At 45.4% G+C, this 15,851-nt stretch overlaps 1 protein-coding gene across 3 annotated transcripts in view; it reads right to left on the bottom strand.

Moving 5' to 3' along the window:
- Positions 1 to 15,851, bottom strand: part of RabGGTa (Rab geranylgeranyltransferase subunit alpha) — a 112,154-nt gene that overhangs the window by 42,863 nt on the left and 53,440 nt on the right. For all 3 annotated transcript variants that reach the window (XR_012887124.1, XM_075878354.1, XM_075878355.1), the window contains exon 8: positions 1,625 to 1,717. Coding sequence is in view for 2 of the 3 variants with exons in the window: in XM_075878354.1 (XP_075734469.1) it covers positions 1,625 to 1,717 (93 nt within the window). In the remaining variant the exon portion in view is untranslated. The remainder of the gene's footprint in view (positions 1 to 1,624; positions 1,718 to 15,851) is intronic.

Genomic DNA, 15,851 nt, shown 5'->3' with positions numbered 1-15,851 from the left:
TGAGTCAGTGGTGTATTTAGTTATTTTTCCTGCCACTTACTTCAGTTGATCTGTTGGAAAATTCATCGGTGTCTTCATAATCGAATTAACGAAAGTCAACTCTATTTCAAAACCCCTGCCACAGTGATGTACCAGTGTAATGGCATGTACAACATTGGAGAAATAAAAGATTTGCCATCACTTTCTATTTTAACTTCCAGCAATTAGCATATTACCCCAATACTAACAAAAATAGAATTTTAAACTAGTACAGTTCGTTAGCCCACCCCACCAATAGATCCTTGTCAGAAAAGTCAGTACTCGAATGCTGACACGATCTGTCTTCGCACATAAAATCAGTCAAGGCCTTATTGAATTTTTTGGGTGGTAGTGGCTTATTGAATAGGCTACAGCACTCCCACTTTTTTTTTTTTCGTGCATATACTTTCCTCTCCACTTTACTTCTCATCTTTCTTCCCCCTCCCCTAAGTGCAGGGTAACGAACTGGGTGCAACAATTTTGGTTGACCTCCCAGCCTTTCTCTCAATTTATGCTCTCTCTCTCTAAACTAGTACAGCATGAGGCCAAATCTGTTTCTTTAGTGTCCCCTTAATTAAAGCCCCTACACCAGTAAGTAGACTACAGTAATAAAGAAATAAATGGGTCAATTGGACCATAATTTTTTTTTTAATATGCCACTAGCTTCTATAGAACCTGCAAGCAAGGCAGTTGAGCAAGCATAGGAATGAAGGGTAGCACATGAATTTGTGCAAGCTTCCTCCATCTGTCTTTAAATGGCTTTGTAACACTGCAATTTAATCATTTCCTCAAAATAATACATTACAAATACAACAATTCATAATGACTATGCCTGCATCGAGAGTTTTATGGATACTTATTAAGGTAAAGAGTAAAAAAAATAATGTCATAATGTCTGAAGCCAAAAGCACAAAAAGTAGACAAATCAATGCACTACTAATCATTCCTGAAACAGCTGAATAATTACAGTACCAGAGTTCGCCATAACATCTTTCTTCAGAAAATCAGTTTAAACACAAGCAGAAACTTGGTATGCAGAAACAAAATCAATAACCAAAAAACAGTGATGCACCTTTAAATTTCTAGGCCATCTGACCATGACTTTGTCAGTGTTTACATAAAGCTATGTGCTTAACGATCAAAAAAATATAGCATCGCTAAGCGTAAGAAATGTTAAGAAACTTTCATGCACAAAACCCAAACCATGCGGAGATTCTGTAATAATTCAGGATGTCACAGTGACATTACTAGGGTGGCTATTTAGACATGAAGTTGGAAAAGGCAGGCTTGACATTCATTTTCTCCGGCCACAATCCATTTTATTTCTTTTATCACGAAAATGCAGGCAGACTTTAAAGAGCAGTTAATCAGAAGTACAAGGTGCTTTCCACTTAGTGTCCACTTAGTGTCAACTGAAATTTCCACTTAGTGTCAACTGATACTATTCAATTTATGTAGGCCAGTTGCATTATTCCATAAATTTTATGGGTTTTGAAAAATGATTTTTCAGATTTTGGTAAAATGATTTTTTGCAATGCATTTTTTTTCTCCAAGCACCTGATTCTTTACATAACTTTACAATAATGAAACATCAATATTAACTTACCCAAAGCGATGAGCAAAGTGACTGGCACGGAGCTTCCCATGAGAGTTGAAGTGATGACCCATTTACAGCAATAGAAATCTTTGTATCTGCAAGCTATAGCATTGAAGGAAAAAAAAAACATTCACGTAAAATATACTACACTTTGCCATTAATTGCACAACAGAAGAAACACAGGTATTTTATCTCACTTATTGAATAACTAATCTATATTATTAATTACAGCAACAAGGCAACAAGAGAATTTGCTGCTGGAGAAGTTTATACTATCTTCTGAACATACGCAATGACGTGAAAGTTATAAGACAAAGGAAGAAGGTGCAAATGCATTGCTGTGTCTACATGAGTTTGCAGTTATGCAAATAAGTGAGCTGAGCTGCATCAAGCCCCCTATATTCAATTCAAGCACAGAAGTGGCAATGTCTGTTCACAATAACCAATTGGTGCCCCAATGACCTAGATGCCACAATAAGAAAAGGATGCTGTGCCGTGCCAAATGACAAGGTTTTGCTCAAGCATGACTGAACTGCTGTGCTATGGGCTACTGCTATGCTGTGCTATGGATTTGACTGCTATGCTGTGGCCAACTACAGGAGCCCACCCCATCAACATGGAGACCACCATATAAGCTAAAGGCAGTATTTGTGCAAGGCAAGCGCTATGTCATAGGGAAGCAGACTCCACATCAAATATTGAAGTAGTAGAGTGGTTCTTGCAGTCAAGAATGTAAGTATCAGTGAGGCAGGCAGGCTTCATTGAATCAAACGAGAAAGTATTCTCAAGACTGTCGAAGAGTAGGACAAAGTGCTTTGGGCAGTGCTCAACCCCTTTACACCTAATACCCGTGCCACACGGGCATAGAAAATGACATTCGGTGGCGAAGGCCTTGAGTTCCCGAATGACATTTGTTTCGGCGGCGCTGCTACACGTCCAAAGCGAATGGCATTTGACTGGATGATGTCGATCGCAGCACCTTCCAACTGAGCATTGAGTGAATAGCAATAAAAAAATAAACAAGCATTTACAAGCTTCATACACATCAGATAATCATTAAAAGTAGAAATAAGCATATTAGTATGCCCTAAGTTTTAGTTTCTTGCTTTGTTTTACGACTTTGTAGCCGACCATAGCAACCTAAGCCAACACTAGTCAGATCCACAGCGTAAATAGAAAATGGCACCTGTCGCATCGCACCTGTCGCATCTCTCAGAAGAAGATGTTCGCAGAGTTCATTTTTTCACGGCAGCACTTGTGTGTTTCCGTGCAAAGCATCATGCTCAAGAGCGAATAATTCTGGAGCAGAGTTGAGTTATTATGCGCCAGCTTCAGGACATTGAACTTCAATTAATTTCAAACAATTTCAACCTGATCTTCGTATAACATTCAAAGCACTTTTTTAAAAGTTTAGTGCAAATAAAAGACAGGAAATTTTATTTTTAGCTGAATATGATTTGTTTTATTTACTTTAAGGTAAATCGCACTTCGCGAGCTGTGTCGTCGAGAGTAGGCATTTCTCAGTCAACTGAGTTCTGGCGAAGGCATTTGGTGGCGAATGGCACTCGGACGAATGCCATTTCGTTCACCCGTGTGGCACCGCACGAATGGCAATAAATCTGAAGGCATTCGGGGGTAAATGCCATTTTCTCTGCCCGTGTGGCACGGGTATAAGTTGCAGAAACGAGAGGGTGAACTGTCCTGCGTAACGAAATAATTAGGCTTGTGCAAATATTCAAATTCTTACAGTATTTTAATTTGATTTGACTTGAATTTAAATTGTTCAAAATTTCAAAGTTTTTGAAATGAACGAATAAATGTATATTATTTCGCATGTTACCCCCTGTAAAAGTAGTTTTGCTGCAGTGAAGGTGTGCAAAACTGTGAAAGCTCTTTGGCTGAAGAAATCTGCAATGCTGCTAAGCTTTACTTGAAAGTTAAATGAACATCATACCCTCACATTGATCCATCATTTTTCAAGTTTAAAAGCTTGTTACACCGGCTCATATGCCATAAGTATAGTAAATTTTAAAATCAACATAATTTGCAGTTTATCACTTGCATTCTCTAGGAAATCAGATTCTGCTACTATTAAAAGTTGTTTGATCTTCCTTTGAACAAAAAAATGGCATTTGCACAGGCCTTGTTTCAATTATTTAAAAAATACTGTGCAGGTTAGTTTGGTAAAAATAAATATGCCAATTTTTCTTCATAATATATGATATATACTATTTAAATTTGATTCGAAATTATTCGACGAGAATCACTATTTGCTTCAAACCTAAAATTCACTATTCGCACAAGCCTAGAAAAAATGTAGTTGAAAATTGCACGGTTAAGCAAGAACTGTGATAAACACTATCAACAAAGAGGTCAAAGTACTTTGACTGCCGTACACCTGCCAGACACCTGCAGTATAAACAGCTTGTGGAAAATGGTGCCGGGTTAAGCTGTGTGGTTACTGAAAAGGGTGGCATACAATGCAGCACCTAAGCTGAATTGATATGGAGTTCCTCAGCAGAGTGAAGGAGATGTAATCAACACCTTTCAGACTTGCGCGGCCGACTGTTTGGCAAAAAACTGGCAGAAAATTTTCCCTGCTGCCACAAAGGAAGGCTGATGCAATAATTGAAACTTCTCATGAAGCCCCCCCCCTCCCCCAGCGGTCCAAACACACAATTTCTGTGAACACATTCTTGAATTCATGCAAAGTACTACCAAGCAGCCTCGTAAGTTAATCAGTCTCTTTTTAGATTGAATGCAAGTGCCCTAGCACATCAGCGTGAACACCAATGAGGTGCCTTTGTTGTCACTATGCATCAAGTGACAGACATGACCACCGACAAAGGAAGTATTGCTGAATGCAATTAGCTCTTGCTCATCATGCAAGCTATCCCCACGTTTCAGAAAACAAATGTGACGAACAAGGCTATATTTAGAGCAATCTCAATTGGCAAAACAAAGGAAATCACTTTTCATTTCGAATCATCATGAAGTTCTCACATCGAGATACTAAAGTCAAAAGAAGCCATTCTTCACTCACTGATGAAAAGGATAAGTTGCCAGAGAGAGCAATTTAAACAGGCCCTTCAGCGACAGGCAAAGCCACAGGCTGCAACAAATTCTATGAAGCTAACAAATTTTTTTAAGTAGCTCATCATTACCCACTTCGCCAATACAGTCGACATCCGATTTCCCAGCCCCTCAAGAGACCACGAAAATGTCCGGAAAAACGAATGCAAGCAAAAACACACTTTTTTAATAGATATTTTTCGCTGATGGAGGGGGTCATGGCTGGAGTGCAAGATTCTCATCGCAATTCAGCAAATGCATTGTTTAGACGCTCTAGAAAAAGCCATTTATATTTTAAAAAGCAAAAAAATATAAAAAAGATAAGAAAAACAAACCGATGTGGCAGGCACTACTGCATTTGTAAACACTTAGGCGCAACAAAAAAAAGAGACTATCTCCCCAATGAGAATCCTGATAGGATGTGAAGCAGCAGCAGTGCGCATGGCGTTGACCCGGTTGAAACGGGCGTCGACGCTGGTGCTGAAAGAACGGTTTGAAGTAAAATTCGGTGTAGCGTTTACTCGGGGAAATGCTTGTTTGCAACGCAAAGACACGAGCGGGGGGTTGAGTTTCGTGTAAGTTTGATCGCAGAAAAACAAGCCAAAAGGGTAGACAGATTTAGTCATGCGTCCGTAGCAGCCATACAGACGCAGCCTGCTAGCCATTTGCAATAGCAGGCCGCGACCGTACGGCTACTGCAGGCATGCAACTAAACCTGTGTAATGTTTCACTCGACGGCGATGGAGAGGGTGAAGCGAGAGAGAAGTGTGTTGCAAGAGGGCGGAAGAGCCAGCAGCTGCTGCTGGTGAGGAAGAGAGTGACGTCAACGCACAGCCGCGACTTGCCCTACTTGGAGACGCTCCAACACCTGCGGCGAGGGGGTTTTTGCAAAAAAGCGGGACAGCGTTACACAGGCTAGTCAAAGAGCTGCTTCGCATCTAAAAAAGTAGCTTATTTTCATTTGCACAGCGTTCTACTCACCCGGGATGATGTCTCCCTTAATTTCAGCTAACATCATGTTGTTGTTGTACACTGATAGTGAACGCCCCGAAGACAGTGTCAGTGCTCGAGTTGACTCCGAGCTCATTGGCTGTGTAGGCGCTACCTCTTAGATATCAAAGCCAGAGTCGTCGGAATCCTCCATAACTTGAATGATTTCGCCATTGGTCAATTCCGCACACAGCTCAAGGTATTTGTCAACGTGGGCGAAGCCCTCGAAGGTTATCCCGGATGGAATCTAAACACCAACAGCATGCAGATCGTCGAAGGCAACGTCCGCGGGTAGAAGTTCGTCGCACACACTGTCCCCTCCAGTTAAGATCGCCGTCTCGGCGTCCAATAGGAAGCTCGCGTGGCGAAAACAGTTTGGGAGGGTCTGTTGCGTAACCACCTCCCACGAGTCTGGAAGCATGCCTACGGCAGACCAAAAGACAACAGCGTAGCTTTTCCCACCGTCAGAGAACAGGAGCACAGGCTGCACAGCACCATGCGGATGCGGCATGGCTGTAGCCACACGTTTGACAAAGCTATGACTAGCAACGGATCGGCATGCGCTAGATTATGACATTTACGGTTTCAAAAGTACAGCAGCCACGACGCGGAGGATTCGAGGGTACAAAAACAATATAAATGACAGCATTGATAGTGATTTCGAGTCTGCGGTTAGCGATAAAAAGTCCGGAAAATGGGATAGAAAAAGCTATGCACGTCCTCAATATCAGACTTTTTAATACATTGACTCTATGGCGAACTTGACGGGGCCACAGATGAGTCAAGAAATCAGTGATGTCAGCAATTTCGGACATCCGAGAAATCGAACATCGACTATACCAGCTCTGTAAAATTATATTTTCTCTGTAATAAAACTGAGTTACAAGACTTTTGCTAAACCAATGATCCCACTGAGGACTGCTGCCGATTTGGAGCAATTTTTGGAGCAGTCAAATTTTAGTTTTGGAGCACTTTGGAGCAGTAAAATATTAGTTTTGGGGCATTTTAGAACAGTAAAATTTTAGTTTTGGAGCACTTTGGAGCAAGTGATCTTGCAATTGAGAGCATCTTGGGGCACTAAAATTTGAGTTCTGGAGCATTTTGTAGCAGGTAATCTTGCAATTAGGAGCACTTTGGAGAAGTAAAATTTGTTTTTGAGCATTTTGGAACAGGTAATCTTGCTATTAGAAGCATTTTATAACAGTAAAATTTTAGTTTTGGAGCATTTTAGAACAGGTAATCTTGCTATTAGAAGCATTTACAGCAGTAAAATTTTAGTTTTGGAGCAGGTAATCTTACTATTAGGAGCACATTGGCATAGGTATATATTCATAATGGAGCACTTCAGAGAAGCAAGTACCTCACACACTTTAATATTGTTACGGAAGAGAAGAGACGCCGTATCGATGAGGCTGTGGATGAAATATATTTAAAACCAGCAGCAGCGGGATGACCGGTTGACCAGACACCGAGCGGAGACCACTCTTCGTCCCCTTCGTCAGGCCCACACGCACATCGTCCCACAAAATGTCAACATGCATGTAGCATTATCCCCGGCGGCAAAAGCGCCGCCTCGGCGCATCTAGATGTCAACGTCAGCGGGAGAGTGGGTAAGGCTTCAAACGTGCCACATGTACGATATGGGCAGCTGGATGCGATGAGGCAGCAGGGGCGATTTCGTATGTCAAAGGAGTAACCTCACGAAGGACTCGATATAGACCTGTGTAGCGGGAAAGAAGTTTTTCCGACAAGCCTACTTGACGGGTCTGTGACAGCAGCCAGACCAATGAACCGGGTTAAAAAGTGCACGCCGCGGTGTTGTTGATCATACAAACGCCGATGGTTCTCTTGAGAGGCCAGAAAGCGAGTGCCAGCGATTTCGCGTGCGTGTGGCAGCCCGAGTGATAGGGTCAAGGGAATATTCGCTGGTCGGTGTCAAGGTAGACGGAATGACTGTATCTATGGGTAATGTAGGTTCTCGGCCGAACTACAAAAAAAATGGAAAGTATCCCGCAGTGTCATGGCGCAAAGAATTATAGGCAAATGTGACGTACGGCAACGCAAGATCCCAGTCGGTGTGGTTGGTAGAAACATACTTAGCAAGCATGTCTGTAAGAGTTCGATTTACACGCTCCGCGAGTCCTTTGGTTTGCGGATGGTAGGACGTAGTCAGCTTGTGTCTCGTTTGACAGGACTGCAAGATGTCCACTATGACCTTCGACAAAAAGGTGTGGCCACGGTCTGTAAGCAGCTGCCGTGGGGCTCCATGTTGCAAAATCACGTCCTTGAGGAGGAAGTCGGCGACACCTGTGGCCACAGCTATCCACCTGTTGCCAGAAGAAGACAAGGGAAAAGGGCCCAGGAGGTCTAAGCCAAGGCGGAAGATAGGTTCTGACGTAATGTCAAGTGGTTGAAGGTGTCCGGCGGGAAGCCTCGATGGTGTTTTGCGGCGCTGACATTTATCACAAGCCGCAACATATCTTTTGACTGAGCGTTAAAGTCCTGGGCAAAAAAAGCGTTGGCGAATAAGGTCGTACGTGCGTGACACACCAAGGTGACCGGCAGTTGGAAGGTCATGGAGTTTGTGGAGAACTGCCGAGCGGAGGTGCTTTGGAATGCCGAGCAGCTGGGCCGGTCCATCTGGGTAGAAGTTCTGGCGGTATAGGACGCCATCGTGGAGGACGAATGAGTGATTGGACCTGTCGGAAAATGGTGATTAGAGATGTTCGATTATAGCACGCAAGGATGCATCACGGCATTGCTCGTCACCGATGCGGGTCAGTTGCAAAACGGACAAGAAGCAAATATCGGTGTCGGTGTAAGGGATGGTGCTCAATTCATCGTACGGGTACTGGAGAGGCAGTCTGCGTCCTGATGTAGGCGTCCCGACTTGTACGTGACTGTAGAGGTAAATTCTTGCAGTCGCAGAGCCCAGCGCCCAAGCCGGCCAGTAGGATCCTTCAGTGACGATAGCCAACATAGTGCATGGTGGTCCGTTACTACAGAGAAATTGGTGCCATATAAATATGGGCGGAACTTTGTGACTGCCCAAACAAGAGCAAGACATTCACACTCTGTTATTGAATAGTTGTGCTTGGCAGCTGTCAGAAGGCGGCTAGCGTAGGCGATAACTCGGTTGTGTCCCCGCTGGCATTGGGCTAGGACGGCTCCAATCTCGTGACCACTCGCATCGGTTCGGACTTCTGTCGGAGCAGACGTGTCAAAATGGGCCTATAGGTGGAGTCGTGAGGAGGGTGATGAGGTGAGAAAAAGCGACAGCTTGAGCGGAACCCCACGTAAATGTCACATCTTTTTTCAGAAGGTCAGTGAGTGGTCAAGCGATTGTTGCAAAACCTTTCACGAACCTTTTAAAATAGGAACACAGTCCCACAAAGCTCCAGATGTTCTTGACAGACTGGGGTACAGGAAAGCTCGTGATGGCACGAATTTTCTCCAGGTCAGGCTGCACACCTGATGTGTCGACAAGGTGGCCCAACACCGTAACCTGCTGGCGACCAAAGTGACATTTCGACGAGTTTAGTTGAAGGCCAGCAGTGCGGAAGATGTCGAGAACCGCTGACAAACACTGAAGGTGTGTCTCAAATGTAGGTGAATATACAACGACATCGTCCAGGTATCACAGGCATGTTGACCACTTGAACCCTTGTAATAGCGAGTCCATCATATGCTCGAACGTGGCTGGGGCATTGCATGGCCCAAATGGCATCACCGTGAATTCGCATAGGCCGTCCGAAATTACAAACGCAGTCTTTTCTTGGTCTTTCTTGTCCACCGCAATCTGCCAATAGCCAGAACGCAGGTCAATTGAAGAAAAGTACCATTGCCGTAAAGACAATCGACGGCGTCATGAATTCGCGGCAAAGGATAAACGTACTTTTTCGTGATTCGATTAAGATGGCAGTTATCAACACAGAAGCGCCACGTGTTATCTTCCTTTTTAACGAGCACAACAGGAGATGCCCAAGAGCTTTAGGAGGGTTCAATAATTCCTTTGGCTAGCATCTTGTTGACTTCTTCTAGAATTACCTTACGCTCTGTGGCAGAGAACCGGTAAAGTCGGCGGTGAATAGGAGGAAAATCAGCAGTATTAATGCGGTGCTTCAAGAGGGAAGTCTGACCGAGTGGACTGCTGTCGATGTCAAATATGTCGCGGTAGGAAGCCAGAAGGTGGCATAGGGCGTCGGATTGCTCAGGTTTGAGTTTCGAGTCGATCATGGGGCGCAAGGCCACATCGAGAGATGTGGCATCCCGCGGGCGACATGGAAGATCGGAGCATGTGTCTGCCACAAAAGCAGTGACGTGAGCGCCTATTAAGGGTCGAAGCGTGGCGACTGAAATTCCGTGAGGTAGTACTTGCTGCATGAATCCGAAATTGATAATGGGCAGACATGTTTGGTTAGAGGTTATGGTTACGATGGAGTGTGGTGGTATTACTTGCTGCGTGAAACCGAAATTGATAATGGGCAAACATGCTTAGTTACAGGCTATGGTTATGATAGAGTGTGGCACAGTTATGTCGCGCTCCAGGAGAGCACCAGGAATAGGCGTAACGACATAATCATCATCAATGGCTGAACTTGTTGCCAATTCAATGAATTTGAGGGCTTTGGGCGGTATCCGACTGAAGTCTGTGGTACAGAGGCTTTTTGGCAGCTCGGGGCGAGAATTTGGAAGAGGAAGTTCTGAACAAAGAGTGCCAGGAGAACAGTCGATCAGGGCAAAATGCGTTGATAAGAAGTCCATCCCAAAGATGAGTTCATGAAGGCAATTGTCGAGCACGGTAAATAAAACAGGCCCATGGCGGCCGGCAAGGCTAATACAAGTGGTACACATTCCTATGATCACAGTTCCACCATCGGCGACACGGATGGCTTGTGTTGGGGCAGGCGTGAGTAATTTTTTGAGGCGGCAACAGAGACGAGCACTCATTATAGACCCCTGAGCTCCAGTGTCAACTAAAGCCGTCAAAAAGACCGTCAATATGCACTTCCAGCAAGTTCTTATTAGTAGGGAGCGTCAACGAAGGATATAGGTCAGTTGCACTTGATGCAGCACTACCTCAAGGAGCTGCACTATCTAGTTTTTCGTTTGGGAAGATTCATAGTTAATCGGCGATAGATAGCGGCCAGGTTGCGGCGACGGAGAACAGCGGCGTTGCACTGACGGTGAACGAGCGGTAGAGCGGTTGTTAGGTGTCTCGGAAGCAGGATACTCACGGCTGGGTGAATACCGACAGGGGTCCGCGTATGGACGTGGAGAAGAAGAAAATTGGCTCCAACAGGGGGGCGTCCAAGTGCTGCTGCATTAGCGGGAGACATGACCACTTCGGTGACAGCGGAAGCAGATTGTCTTGTCACATGCTGTTCTCCATTTCATCGGATTGCGGTATTTGGGCAGAAAATATGGGTCATGCCGTGGTGCATTCATTGGCATTGGTCTGTAGTCCGGTCGGGAGACGGAGCAGGTGACAGGAAAACCAAGGTTAGCAATTTTTGCTTGCCGCACGACTGCCTGAATAAGTGACACCGCCGGAGGTGTTTGCACGGTGCCCTGGTCAAGTGGAAGTGAATGAAACGGCGCCGGACGGGCCGCCTCAAGCTCGTACCGAACGATGCGTGTAACATTCACGTGCAAGGGTGGTGTGGCACCGAGATCAGTGCAGGTTGACGTGACAGTCGTGTTTGGGAGCTGCGAAAATTGAGGCAAAACTCGGCGGTTTTTCGTCATTTCAAAGCCGCAGCATTTATTAATTATAAAATCAACGGTCGTAACGTTGTTGTACACAAGCCAGTTGAAAGCGTCGTCCGCGATGCCCTTAAGTATGTGGCACGCCTTGTTGCTCTCGGTCATTTGCTCGACCGCTTTGCGGCACAATGCGAGTACACCCTGTATGTACAAGACATACGACTCGGTTGATGACTGTACACCGGGTGGCGAGTTCTTATCGCGCGGCCATTTGTCGACCGAACAGGTCCCCAAAGATGCCGTGTAGTCGTTCCTTGAACATGTCCCAGCTGGTGAGCTCGGCCTAATGAGCGTCGAACCATACACGTGGGGCGTCATCCAAGTAAAAGATTACGTTGGCGAGCATCATGATAGGGTCCTATCGATGAGTCAGGCTAACTCGCTCGTACATGTGGAGCCAGTAGTCGACGTCTAGGCCAGACTGGGCGGAGAATGTACCGGGATCACGGGGGTGGGACATCGCAAGGTACGTAGTAGCTGGCGCTCAAGCTGAAGGCAGTGATGGGTTGTTATCATTGGAAGCCATGGCCGGAGGCTGGACAGTGCGGCCACTGCGAAGCTTCGTGGTGAGGACGGGGAATGTTCCACCTTTACCAAATGTGTTACGGAAAAAATGAGACGCCGCATTGATGAGGCTGTGGATGAAATATATTTCAAACCAGCAGCAGCAGCGTGACCGGTTGGCGAGACGCCGAGCGGGGACCACTATTCGTCATCTTTGTCAGGCCCACTTGCGCGTCCTACAAAATGTCAACATGCACATAGCAATATTAAATGGATGCTGACCTAGAACACAGGATCTTTTCAGATTGTAAAAGGCTTTGAGAACTTTCACGTCATTCTTTTCACTATCTCATGTTTATTGGGAGAAAATATAGATAAAATATTTATCTCTGAATTTCGCGCTGAAATCTTGGCAAGTGATATCACGAATTTCAATGTGTATTTTTTTTACTTTAGCGACATTCGCTCAAAGTAATTCTCAAACGCCGATCTTGGACGCGCCTGTGTGCCCCCGCGATCTCTGGCGACAGCGCAGCTCTGGCCGACTGGCTCGCCCTACGCCATCTGCTGACGCCGACAGGAGCTCTCACTGAGTGGTGCCTTGTCCTCAAACTTTTGCGACTGTGTCCATCTTTCCTATCTTCTCCCCTCCTTACTTCCGTATGTGGTCTCCCTGTCCCTGCCCCTATTTCTATTCCTATACCTTTTAATCCTCCCTATCCTTTTAATCCCTCCTTATCCCCATCCCTCGTGAGCCACTGTTGAGGTGTCACACTATGATGCAGACAGTTACGGGGCTCACTTTTTTCTTCTTTTCTCTCTTTTAAGAATCACCCCCCCCCCCCCCAAGCTTCTCCCTTTTCCGCCCCTGCCATGTAGAGACCCTTCTCCTTTTAACGCCGCACGCGGAGAGAGAGAGGAAAAAAAAAGTCACAGAGTGGTGGCGGTGGTGGTAGTGGTTAGAAGAAAAAAAGAAGGCAAAAAGCGCCTAATTTTTATAGCCCGGTGGGGAGCACGGCGCAGCGTCTACGCGGAGTGTTCGTGCTCTCTCAAATGCCGATCTGCGATGTGCCGATGCCATGCCCTCCCCCTTTCCCATCACTGACACGTAGAGACCCTTCTCCTGTCAACGCAGTGCGCGAAAGAAGCAAAAAAAAAAATAAGGTGCAATGAAGTGTTGGTTATCTCTCATATGCCGATCTGCTTCACCACATGGAGACACTCCTCCTTTCTCGTCACGTGCTGGCCACACTGCGGCTGCAGCACAGAGGGTAGCAGCGGAGACGCAGTCGTTGTCGTCGCTGTGATGTTCGCGCGTGCAACTTCTCTTGCCAGGAGAATGCTGAAGCCAAAGTGGAAATGCTTTGCAAGCTGCGTGCGAAATTGATTGACTCGCTGCAAGGCAAACGTTTGCATATGCACATCAGCAATTCCTTCAAACACTGAGGGATGTCCTGTGATTTCTGAATAAATGCAATACTTCTGAAACTTCTCCCTCGTGTGTTAGCTCAATGCACAGGTGCCACTGCATGGTGAGCCCTCCGTTCAATTAGCTTTCATTAATTCGAACATATTCGGGCACCTTTGAGTTCGAATTATCGAGGTTCGACTATGCGAGAAAAATCATCTTTCTTTTTAGTGTCCCTTCAAAATGGACCTCTTAAAAAGAGCTATACAAGTGCACTTCACATTCAACTGGGTGTGTGTGTGCGTCCTCGCCGGTTGAAAATTTTGACACGACAGCGTTAAAAAGCTCGTTTCGCAGAAAGGCTGGCGCCGTTGGTTTTGAAAAAATTCTGTGTTGTCCATGACCGTGAAATTGAGAAAGGTGCAAATGTCTTACGCATTCGCCGTGGCATGCAGCAGTTCTACCAACAACACTGCCGGAAGCCGCTTTGAAAAAGAAAAAAAAAACTACATGAATGTCATGCAGTGTCATGTAACATGAGAACTGAAAGAGACCCACACACATGCTGAACTTTCAATTAATTTTTAATGTACACATGAGGTTGCATCACAAAGGTTTTCTACATCTTATTCACAATTTTTGCGCAATGAGAAACAACAACAACAAAAAAAATTTTGCTTTTATCGAAACCATTATTTCTCAAAAGTCGGTCTTTTGATAGCTTTGACAGCAGCTTCTTTTCCTGGGCCCCTTTCAGCTTGTTTCGTGCTTCGTTTGCGCAGTGTTGTTTCATGTGCATTCTTACGTTGTAGTGAAGAATTTTGGCGACAGCGTCATTTTTGTGTTCATGGCATGAAAACCTGAGGTGGTAGTTTTGAAGAATATGATATACAGTTCCCCAAAAAACGTCGTAGTGGTCCATGTTCTTGGAGAAGAAATCTTCGGCGCAGCGAATCATCTCATACAGCCGTGTCTTTAGATGAGCTAACCCACCTCTTGATTTGCAGATTGTCAGAGATGCTTGTGGAAACGTTGGTGTCGCAGCAGAAAGTGACTTTCTGCAGAGTTCACACGGCAGCATTGTTTTCATCTTTCTTGCCAGAAATCCTGTGATGTAATACAAGATCGCATCGACAACTTCAGAGCTAGTTTGACTATCCTGGACAATACTGTCCAAGTCCCAATCACCTGTTTCGGCAAGTCCGTCTAACTTAGCCTTTAGCTGTTCAAAGTGCGACGGGTCATCGTAAGCTCTTTGGAAGATCTTGCGGAACTCTGAAAAGTCAAGGCCAGGCTTTTCTTCAATAACTTCACAGTTCCCAAACCTCGGTGGTTTGAGTAAACTGTAGACGGAAAGTATGGGGTGCAATTGCAGGAAAGTTGGCATGTCTGGATGGTCATTGTCACAGGCTGCCCGTCTTGCCTTGCCAAAGAATCTCTCAAGGGGATCCTGGTTGAATTTCGCCGTTAGGACGTATTTGTAAGTGTACCTGCTTAACAGGTACTCGGTTAGTGCAAGCGTAGAAAGCACCCGCAGGGGCATCTGCATAAGCAGGCATTTGGTGTGTAGCGACACCACGAACTCGAGCAAACGAAGGGAGGCGGGGGGGGGGGGGGGGGGTCACCAGAGAAGGATTGGCCACCCTGGTGCAGTATCTGGCCACTACCTCCCACATGCATACGTCAATTAACTCATGGCCCTCAGTCCGCAGCAGCTTCGAAGCAACTGACCACGGCGGCGGTAAGATCTGCAACGCAGCAGAGGGTGCTAAGAATCTCTGGGTCCGGACAGGCCGCCATTGGAACCTGAACTTGGCAACGTTTAATGCTAGAACCTTATCCAGTGAGGAAAGTCTAGTTGTACTATTCAGAAAGCTAGAGGGTGTTAAATGGGATATATAGGGATCAGTGAGGTTAGGAGGACAGATGAGGCCTATACAGTGCTACAGAATGGGCACGTCCTTTGCTATCGGGGCTTGGCTGACAGAAAGAACAGGGAGTGGGGTTCCTAATTCACAGAAACATAGCTGGCAACATAGAAGAATACTATAGCATTAATGAAAGGGTGGTAGGTATCGTAATTAAACTGAATGAAAGATTCAAGATGAAGGTAGTACAGGCTTACGCGCCTACATCCAGCCATAATGACGTTTCGGTTGAAAGCTTCTATGAAGACGTGGAATCGGCAATGAGTAAGGTAAAAACACAGCATACTATAGTAATGGGAGACTTTAACGCAAAAGTAGGGAAAAGACAGGCTGGAGACCAGGCAGTAGGAGATTATGGCATCGGTACTAGAAATGCCAGAGGAGAGCTACTAGTAGAATTTGCAGAACGCAATAATTTACGGATTTTGATTACCTTCTACCGAAAACGAGGAAACTGTAAGCGGACAAGAAGGAGCCCTAATGGCAAAAATAAGAACAAAATAGACTTTATAATGAGTGCACACCCAGGCATTGTGCAGGATGTGGAAATGGTTGGCAGGGTACGATG

This window comes from Rhipicephalus microplus, chromosome X (genome assembly GCF_043290135.1).
Source record: "Rhipicephalus microplus isolate Deutch F79 chromosome X, USDA_Rmic, whole genome shotgun sequence".
Lineage (NCBI taxonomy): Eukaryota > Metazoa > Arthropoda > Arachnida > Ixodida > Ixodidae > Rhipicephalus > Rhipicephalus microplus.
Note: the sequence above shows the minus strand (reverse complement) of the source record. Positions and strands in the feature narration are given on the sequence as shown.